Source organism: Benincasa hispida, chromosome 12 (genome assembly GCF_009727055.1).
Source record: "Benincasa hispida cultivar B227 chromosome 12, ASM972705v1, whole genome shotgun sequence".
Classification (NCBI taxonomy): Eukaryota; Viridiplantae; Streptophyta; class Magnoliopsida; order Cucurbitales; family Cucurbitaceae; genus Benincasa; species Benincasa hispida.
Genome location: NC_052360.1, coordinates 34,656,734 through 34,666,979, shown reverse-complemented (window position 1 = coordinate 34,666,979; position 10,246 = coordinate 34,656,734). Strand labels below are relative to the sequence as shown.

Below are 10,246 nucleotides of genomic sequence, written 5' to 3'. Positions count from 1 at the left end.
TTATCAAAAGATAAATTTTTTACTTAAAAAGAGATAAATTAGAAATCTATAAGCAAATTAAATTTGTTATAAAACTTAATTTTAAAGCTTGGTTACTTTATTAATAAAAAGTATTTTTTTAATAAAAATAACTAAATCATTGTTATTTCTAAATTGTTGTCATGGAAAGTAATAAATATTTTTTAATAAAAATAACTAAATCATTGTCATTTTTAAATTATTGTATGGAAATTAATCGACCAAATGAATTAACACATCCCTGGCAAACAAAATGTTCGAACCTCTCACCATAATAACTGAAAAGAAAGGTTTAAACAATTATCCCTTACAATTCTCTCCCATTGAGAGAAAGCAACAGCAATTTGAAAATCGAAAACAGCTTTGGCCTCTCCATACCCAAATCAAACCCCACCAGAAATAAGAAACCTTGAAGGGACATGAGCCCTAATTTTAAGAAATTATAAGCAAAGAAGGCCGCAAGGAAAACCTTTTGAATGACCCTTCATCTTCAGCTCACTAACAAAATGCACAAGCTGTTATCTAAAGTCTGCACCAACTGCTTCTTGGATAGACTTGAAACCATCTCTTTCTAAGCATTCAGCAAGTTCCCTCTACAAAAAAGGAAAAAAGTGGCAATCATCATCATATACAGCTTCGTCTTTTTTCCATTTTTGATATCTTGGATAGCGAAAGCCACCGAACCAAGCAATGAAAAACATCATAAGGACAATGTTGGCTAAATACGGCATTGAGGCTTCTTTTCTTTAAAGAGGTGAAGCATAAGGTTGAGGCAGTACGAGCCATAATAAATATTTCAAGAAGTTATTAAATTTTGATCTTCAACAAAAGTAGAAATAAGTTGAATTACCATGTCTCATCGCGTACAGACATGAATTTTTATGTTATCCAGTCCTTCCAAAATTTTCTAAGTGCGGATGTATGCATAAGATACCTTTATCTGAGGAATCAAGGCAGGCCCACCATAGGCAAAGGCTGTATAAAGCTGAACAAGAGTTGCTCCAGCTCGTATTTTCTTGTAAGCATCCTCACCACTGTACACATAAGTATGATCATTAAGTTTGATTTCTGGTAGGTGATAATTTCATTACCTTTAAGATCATATAAAATAAGTGGCTACTATAGCAGAGAGATCCCATTAAACATACCTGCTGATGCCACCACAGCCAATTAAGGGAATCTTTCCCTAAAAAGAAACACAAGTATGTCAATTTCAAAGTACCGAGAGATTTGTTAAATGAAAATCTATTTCCTGCCTTTATGGAAAATATCATCCATCACAACATCATAAACACAACACTGACTCTAGGATTGGAAGGTTATAGCCTATAGTAAAAATCTCTAAACCGCTATTGCCTCAGGCTTCCTTTTGTTTTCCTAGTTTGTTAAGAGCTCAGTCAGGGATGGGTCTGATACTTACCTTTGGGATGATAGGTGGGTAGATGACAAGCCTCTTTGTGAGTTGTATAAGCAGTTGTATCATTTGTCTAAGAAGTTACATGTGGTTTCCTCAGTGTCGATGCCTTCCATACCTTTCCCCCGCCTTCTTTGGGCTTTCGTTATCCTCTGACTGATTGTGAGTCTTTGGAGGTGGCAGACCTTTCTATTGTTTCCAATCGAAGGGTTGATTATTATTGCAAGGGTTGATTATTCTCTCTCTAAGGAAGAAGAGCTTAGTAGCTTTCTCAGATTCATAATTCTCACTGTATATTGAAGAACTCTCAATATAACATTGTTACTGGGATATTTCCATCCATACTGTGTTATTTAGCTGTTTGCTTGTTGTTTTGTTTGATTTCTACAGGGTATTAGAGTTAGATGCCTAACATACTATAAGCATGTGAAATGCAAAGTAAATGACTGAGTTGATGATGTCCAACAGAGTGTCTAAAACTTGAAGTTGAAATAGCCATTATTACTACGATTTTCATATTATTTAACTAAATAGGCCGTCCAATTAACTAAAATGTTCATATTTCATGAGATTTGCCAACATACCCTGGTCAAAATATACATCTCCTTCAAGATATTGGTGGATAGATTGAAGAGAGGCTTCCCACTTAGTCCACCTGCTTCAGCAGCCAATGGATTTTTATCAACAGGCTCTGGTCTTGAAACAGTTGTATTAGTTATAATCTGAAACCAAATACAGACAAAAATAAGATGACGCTCAAGTTAATTAACTAAGCAAAAAAAACTGCAACTGGTAGGACGTAACATGGCAAATTTAGCATAGCATGATGTAGAGAGAAAATATACCAATCCATCCAAACGGAGGGCTAGAGCAACCTACACAGAAAGAAAGTAACACTTAACAAAACTATGTAAGAAATGAAGATTAAGAACATACATATGAAGAGACAAAATCAGCATTCACATACAGCTGCTATATCTTCAAGGTCTTCTTTAGACAAGTCGGGGGCAATTTTTACAAGCAGTGGAGGAGGACCCTCCTCCCCCCATTGCATTTCATCCCGAGCTTCTTGAACCTAGATGAAAAGTAAAAGATACCATGACAATAACTCTCAACAAACTTAACCAATATGTTGAAGCAATTGCTTTATACCTTACGAATAAGGTCCTTTAATTGCTTCCTACCTTGAAGCGCACGTAAACCAGGGGTATTGGGAGATGAAACATTAATCACCTGTAAAGAGGTCCAGGAATTTGGGATTGAGGAAAATGTAACAATTGCTTAAAACTGGATTTAGATAAAGAATTTCCTTTGGGATTAAGAATTATAAGAAAACATTGAATAGACTAGCTGAAGAAGATACATACAATTATAATAATGTTCGACCATTAGAAACTTCATGTCATGGATTTTCCAATAATAATCATAAGCCTGGCAGTTCTGTAGTATTTAATTTAAATTATATTTTTTAACTTCAACATATATTTTTTTATAATAAAAAGATGGACAAAAAACTTTCAAATGGTTCTATAGGGGAATTGACACATGTCCCGAGCACATACTGTTCCACCAAATTCTAAATTACTAATCCGATGGCTATATGAGTTATCGTTACCAAAAACCACATCACTCCTTTGCAAAAATCATAGTACTATAAAAGAACACCTACCTTCCTTTTGTTTCCCACATTCGAACATAGAAATTCGCACAACTAATAGATAGTCATGCACCCTAAAGAAGACAATCTTCATTAAAAAATCCATCAAAGTATTTCAGAAATCAAAGCAAATTAGCTGCCAAAAATGCTTGTTTACTTCCCATTACTTTTATCATCCAAACAAATATCATCCCAAGCACAGAATACAGATAAAAGAATCAAGATAGATAGTCATCTCCAGCTCCAATGCCAACTAGATAAACGTATAGCTTCAAGAGAAGCTCCTATCAAAGTTCACTTATAAATCTTTACCATTGGATTTATGAGAACTATCTAATAGTAAAGATTGTATGTAAACTGTCATATGCTTTCAAAACACTGTTGCCATATTTTTCTTTATCGAAGAGGCCATACAAGGATTTTGTTGGGCCTGCTCATATGGTACCTAATGCTCTAGTTTCCTACTCACCTAAGTAAATATATGACATATATGTTTGTGTATACATTCAAACCGCTGTTGTCATATTTTTCTTTATCGAAGAGGCCATACAAGGATTTTGTTGGGTCCATTTACCTAATGCTCTAGTCTCTCACTCATCTAAGTAAATATACAATACTGGTATGAATCTTGTTCTCTCTTGTTCACTAAGATGATAGGTCATGAATTTCCTTTTTTTTTTTTTTTTTTCTTTTTTTACCCAGAAGAAACCTTTCATTGAATAAATGAATAAGGGGAGAACCCAAGCATCTATAGGTCATGAATTTCTCAGTGAATCAAGATCAAGAAAAGGAAGTTGTTTACAAAAATAGTTGTTCCCTTTATTTTCCTGTTAGTCAATAAGCACAACTCCCAAGAAGAAAAGGAACTATGACCTCGCTCTCAATTTAAGACTTGAAAGGGTAGGGATAAAATGAAAATGAACATAACACCATTGAAAACAGTTTCAGATGAAAAAAGCAATTTTAAATATCTGTTATTTAGTTATGTTGAAGAACCCACATTGAAAAAAATTAAGGAACCTCAAAATGTTTGTAAGATACCCAGGTTACTCCTTTCATTGCCAATTAGTTTTGAGATATAACTACATGTTTATCTAATATGGTATAAGAGCTCATAAAGCCCAAATGGACATTCTGTCTTGAACCCAAAGAGGTACCATCTTTAGAGGACATGTTGAGGATCTCACATTCAAAAAATCAAAGGACATCACAATGTCTATAAGATACGTGGGCTATTCCACTCGTTGCAAATTAGTTTTGAGATGGAAACCATGTCTAATATGTTACTTCCATGTAAAACAATTAATTTCATGTTTTTCTGAACATTATAGAATAAACATTGATAAACTAGATAAAACATGATAGAAGCAGAAAAGAATACCAAGTAGTCAGCATACTGTGATAATGTATGAACGCCTTGCACATAGTCTGCAGCAGCATCTTCACTATTCTTGTTCTTTCCGAGATTGACTCCAAGAATTCCAGGACCAGCTTTACCACCCTGTTTGACGTCATCACTGGAGGAAGGTGTAGTGCTCGAAGTTTCATCTAGCTTTCTTTTTCCATGCTGGGCACCTAACCTCTTTGCAACTACAACAATTCCTTCACTATTGAAGCCATATCTATTAATGATAGCTCTGCCCAAATGAAAAAGTATATATATCTAATCAATTCAAAGAAATATAAATGGGCTATCGAAGATAGACCCATGCTCACAGCAGCATGCATCTCCACAAATGAAAAACTATGCTATTTGAATGTCTGTCTATTTAATGAAATGAAATATAAGTATTTGAACATAATGACATTGTAATTAGTGCACAGAAAAAGGGGGAAAATCTTGTTTTCAAAGCAAGACTTTTTACATGTGACATGACAGCAAATGAAATCCATTTCCTACCCTTCCCCGCGCAACCGGAAAACACGAGGCTTTGGATTGCCATCTTGTGGAATGGGTGTCACAGAACCAACCTCCATAAAGCCAAAGCCTAATCCAAGAAGTCCATCAACAGCCTCAGCATGTTTATCAAAACCTGCAGCAAGACCTATAGGATTTGAAAAGTTCCTTCCCCAAACTTCAAGACCTAAAATTGGTGGGTCAGGCCTCTTTTCCCTTGGAACCCAACCACGAGCTGCTGCTGAGACACCTAGCCTATGAGCAACCTCAGGGTCAAGAAGGGCAAAAAAGGGGTTCACCAGTTTCGTAGCAGAGAATAGCCAACCCCTGCAAGATACCAAAATATGTAATCAAATTTAAGACTTCAATAACATGTTCAAGTTGGTAACAATAGATAAATGAAAGAATAACATAGAATACAAATTGCACAAGTGAAAAAAGTGTTTCCACTACCATAAGACAACACTAGGGAATACAGTAACATATCATATGTTTAAATTTGATTTTAGGCAATCTACGTTTAAATTCTGCCCCCACTTTTAGAAGCCAAAAGATATCTTCAAGATACACAAAAGGCATAGAAACTGTTATAGCTTTTCCACCACATTTCTGCAACGGGCCAACATCAGAGTGCCACATATTTGAAAAACAATGTCGCATAAATTCATAATGACTTGTCGTACATGAAGTTCTCTGCAGTTTTGTTAGCCTCTTCTTGGGACCTCTTTGTCATTTACTTACTGCATTTCAATACAAGAAGAAAATTTTACACATGACCTTCAAAACTACAATCCTATTGAGCCTCCACAACTTCTTCATTCAGGGGACATATCTTACAGGAGATTCTTGTTAAGGATGCGTAGTAGCATTCAAACATCATGCTTAGATTGAAGGCAGCAAACAAATGGAAAGTGGAAACCGACCCTTCATTTAGATTCTTCCGGGGGACTTGCAAAATGATAGAACTCAGCAATCAAGAAAGTCCACACCCAAACAGGATAAAATGTCCATAGGTTGTAACAATCCAAACGATCCTATCACATCAAGACCCTTTTGAATAATCCTGAGCACGCTTCGTCCCCTTGGACTTCATTAGGGAAAGTCCAGACATAAACACAAAATCACAGCCAATATTTCTTGATAAATACCAGTTTGTAATAGTCGGTGCTGAAAATAAGAGATTTTCTAATGTTTTATTCACCAATTGAACATAACGAGAAACAGTAGCCCAGGCATCAAGTAGCTCCTGTACTTATTTTAATTTCTAAATGCATCACATAAAGGATAGCAGCTGCAGAATATATCGAAACTTGCAACTATTGAAAATAAAGCATAAGAGATGTTCTTTTTAAACTGTAGAAGGGTTGGCTTTTCCTCCATACTAATATGATCACAAGTCTTGGAGTTTTATCTGCTCAAAGCATGAATATACCCTTGCAAGAAAGCAACCCTACACTCAAAATTCAAAGCTGACAATTTACAAAGTGAATTCTAACCTAAAGCCAACAACAAGCATGGACCATTATGTTTTTTCTCAATTAAAATTTGAAAGAAAACTAAAGGAAACAAAACACGAGATTTCACAAGGTTATCACAACAAAACTGCTCCAGCCAGGATCATAGTGGTGCTTCCTTGCTTTTTCATCCCTCTCCATTCTACTTTTTCTCATTTGCCAGTGAAAATAATGCTATACAATGAAGTTTAGCAGCTGTAATGCATAATATAATTTCGATTAGTTCAGTGTGAGGCCTCTCCTTGTGAAAACTTAATCTAGGAGGGGTAAATGTGGGAAATTATCCACTGTCAGTTAGTTAGTGAGATAGTAGGACGTGCATGGTGGTATTTTGTGGCTGGGGTATATTAGTAATTAGTTAGGGAGGTGGTTATGAAGTTTAGTTATAAATAGAGTGAGGAAAGAGGGCATTGAGCATTTGATGAGTGAATTAGGACTTCAGAGGGTGCAAGTACTTGAAATAACTTGTTTATGTTTGTTTATATTGTAAAATTTTCATTGATATTACAACATAGTTATACTTGCTGTTTACATATAACTTTTGTGTTTGGATACCTAACAACATCACACAGATCTAAATAGGTCACCATGATGAATGGGATCCAATTCCAATAAGTAGGGACAAATCACACAAAGATCCAAATGTGGTACCCGAAAGTTGCTTCATCTGCAGTACTCACATAAGCTCCTCCAGCTATCACTAGGCCTATGGTGGCTCCGGTTAATAATCTCCCCTACAATAGAAGATAAACGCATATAGTCAGGCTACAGGTATTATCTTTGGAGAAGTTATCTATGCTATGTAGAACAAGAAACAACATTTATGAGTAAAAAATAATCAAAATAGGCACTGCTTCCATTATCATTCATTCGTTTTCTTTAATAATGACATCATTTGTGACAGAGAGAAAATGATACAAGGACCAATGAACTCCTAAATAGGTATGCTTATTTACAGATAGATAAGAGAAGGATCTACCAGTGACAAGCAAACTGGCGCAGTCCAAGCAGAGCCATGAGTACCAGCAGAGAGAGAGAGAGAGAGAGAGAGAGAGAGAGAGATCATTCTGGAGGGGTGGAATTTATATAATACAACTCATTGGTTTAACAAAAAAAAAAATAATGAACCCGAAGAAAGCTAGAGTAATAGATAATCTGTGTATTTGAAAATTAAGTTGACCAAAGAAATGCCTCTGTTGCTTACAGTTAGAATTTAGATGAATTTCATAAGAGGCATATCAAATTATCTAGGAGACACAAAATATCCAAATGACAAATGATCACAATGCAATGTCTTGTTCAAATAACAAAACCAAAAGTACATTGTCTGCCACTTTGCATCCCCTTTTTGGATAATTATTTTGGAGGCTTTGGCTGGTCATTAACATTCCTAACAACGTTTTCGACATTTTGGCTTCAGTTTTGGTTGGTCATCCTTTTGGTTGTCCTAAACAAGTTTTATGGTTGGCTATCGTTCATGCTTTTTCCTGCCTGCTTAGGAGTGAAAGAAATGGCCACCTTTTAAAGGATACTTCCTCCTCTTTTGATTGTTTTATGGACAGGGTTTTATCTACCGCTTTCTTTTGGTGTAAAACAAAACACCCTTTTGTTCATCAAAGCATGTCTTTTCTAATTTCCAATTAAGGATCTTTGTTGTAATTCACCAAAAGGTGTTTGGAGTCTTACTCCTTTATTTCATCAATCTATGAAACTATTTCTTCTTCGAAAAAAGAAAATAAGATGTTAGAAGCACAACACGTCTCATTTGCTCATTGTTCTTTGTATCCCTTCAAGACCTTTGTTATTATGGATTAATGCGGCTAAAGCTATCATTTCAGAAATTTGGTGGCAACGTAATCAAAGAGTTGTTTCCAGCAAGCAAAGGCTTTGGACAGTTTGTTTTGATACGGATAAGCTAAAGGCTTCTATTTGGCATTCTTCTCTTCCATAACTGTTCAGGGATTTCCACTGTATTTTTTTAACAAACTCAAATTCAACAATTACAAACTGGCTCTCGGAGTGGCTTATTCTTCCTTTTTCCCGTTGTTGGCTACCTATTTTTTTTTATTCTTCCTCTAGGTCTCGCTCTAGCTCGAGCTACATTTTCACTATCACTCTCTCTCTAGCTTCCTCTTTTTCCTACAGCTCTCGATGGTTTAGTCTTACATGAGTGTGTGCGGTACTTTGGGTTTGGTGGAATGGGGGGAAAGAAGGGTGTTTAGGGGTTTGGAGAGGGAATCTAGGGAGTTGTGATCCCTTGTTCGTTATCATGTCTCCCTTTGGTCTTCAATGACTTTCATTATTGTGAGTATTTTTCCCTCTTCCTCTTCCCAATACGTTCCCTTTTGCTCTCGCTCTCTGTTAGTCGACTTTTTTATTAGTACTCACATTCTTGTTCGTCCAATTGGCATCATTTTGGCTTCGGAACTCAATATCTTAAAGACTCAAACTTAAAAATACGAAGAAAAGTAAATATGAGTCATCGTCATGGGTTAGCCTATGACCAAAACGGGGTCATGGACTTGATAAAGAACTAAGAAGAAATGGGTTCAGTCCATGGTGGTCATCAATCTAGAATTTAATATTCTATGAATTCTCTTGGCGCCAAATATCATAGGATAAAGATGAGTTAGAGGAACGACGAAGAGATTACAAATTTGGAGTGAGTCCCACATTTTATTGTCATTCCTGGTTTTGGTAAACACCGTGAAAGGGAATGAAGTGGAACCATAAATTTCTATTCTCATCCATTGATTCCAATTTCAGTTATGTAAGCCGGGCCTAAGAGAGTACAAATGGAACCTTCTTGGTCAGTAATCTTGTTTCTAAACTCAACTGAAGCAAGTGACCACAAAAAAATTCAACGCCCATTAATCAAACAGCAATCGTCAAACTTCATGGGAAAAGATCAAATGCACATACCAAAAAACAAATAAACAAACAGAAATAGAGTATGTACCTTCTTAGAAGTATGAGGGATCTTATGAATGGTCTCAGGAGCAGAAGACCGGTGCCTTGCGCCTTGGATAAGACGTGAAATCGCCCCTTTACAGCACGCATCTCTTATTAATTTTCGAGAAACTGTAGCCGCCATTAACGATAAAACCGAGGTGAAGAGAGGAAGAAAAAGCTAAAAGAGAACAGAAAAGCGTGAGCAGAAATGGAGAAGAGAAAAAGGGTCTGCTGACTCCACCAAAGGGAATGAAAGCTGATAAATAGTGAGACTGAAAAAACCCTCGCTCGTAACTCCCACGACTTTCAAATTACGAACGGTGGTCGTTATTGCGGCGGCGGCGGCGTGCGGTGGTGAACGCCACAAAGAATTTTTTTTTTTTCTGTGTGGCCCTTGCAATTTTCCAACTCTCGAACATAAGTGTCGAACGCACACTATAAATTTTAATTGGTAACCGTAACCACGATATTGTCCTTATGCGTTTCCATGGGATTGATATGACACGGAGAGTGAATAGTGTGAATAGTATATGAGAAAAAAAAGGCTTTCTACAGCTTTAACAAGGAATTTATTCTCCTATATTTCATTAATATTCAAATTTTTTCTTATTTATAAAAATGTCTAATTTTTATAAAAAATTAGGATCAAATTATAATTTAGTTCCAACCTACTTACAAGAATGTCTAATTTTCTTTAAAATTATGATAAAATTAGGACTAAATTTTTATTTAATCCCAACAATAAAATATTTAAGTTTTTCCTTATTTACAAGAATGTCTAATTTTCTTAAAAA

At 35.8% G+C, this 10,246-nt stretch overlaps 1 protein-coding gene across 1 annotated transcript; it reads right to left on the bottom strand.

Annotated features, from left to right (window-relative positions):
* Positions 1-260: 260 nt before the first annotated feature.
* Positions 261-9,917, bottom strand: LOC120067803 (dihydroorotate dehydrogenase (quinone), mitochondrial). Its single transcript, XM_039019394.1, has 11 exons — positions 9,460-9,917; positions 7,152-7,234; positions 4,990-5,313; positions 4,471-4,726; positions 2,585-2,665; positions 2,400-2,507; positions 2,278-2,307; positions 2,017-2,154; positions 1,167-1,204; positions 953-1,052; positions 261-611 (listed from the first exon to the last, which is right to left on the bottom strand). Exons 1-11 carry the CDS (start codon positions 9,592-9,594, stop codon positions 537-539), a joined length of 1,368 nt encoding a protein of 455 aa, XP_038875322.1. The 5' UTR covers positions 9,595-9,917; the 3' UTR covers positions 261-536.
* Between the last annotated feature and the right edge of the window lie 329 nt (positions 9,918-10,246).

What these genes read in the sequence shown, in the direction of transcription:
- LOC120067803 (XM_039019394.1), bottom strand. Translation starts at nt 9,594, where the DNA reads ATGGCGGCTACAGTTTCTCGAAAATTAATAAGAGATGCGTGCTGTAAA. An exon ending in CACAGTATGCTGACTACTTG is followed by an intron (nt 2,666 to 4,470) that starts GTATTCTTTTCT and finishes ACCTCTTTACAG; the next exon opens with GTGATTAATGTTTCATCTCC. An exon ending in GGCTGTGGTGGCATCAGCAG is followed by an intron (nt 1,053 to 1,166) that starts GTATGTTTAATG and finishes TTATGTGTACAG; the next exon opens with TGGTGAGGATGCTTACAAGA.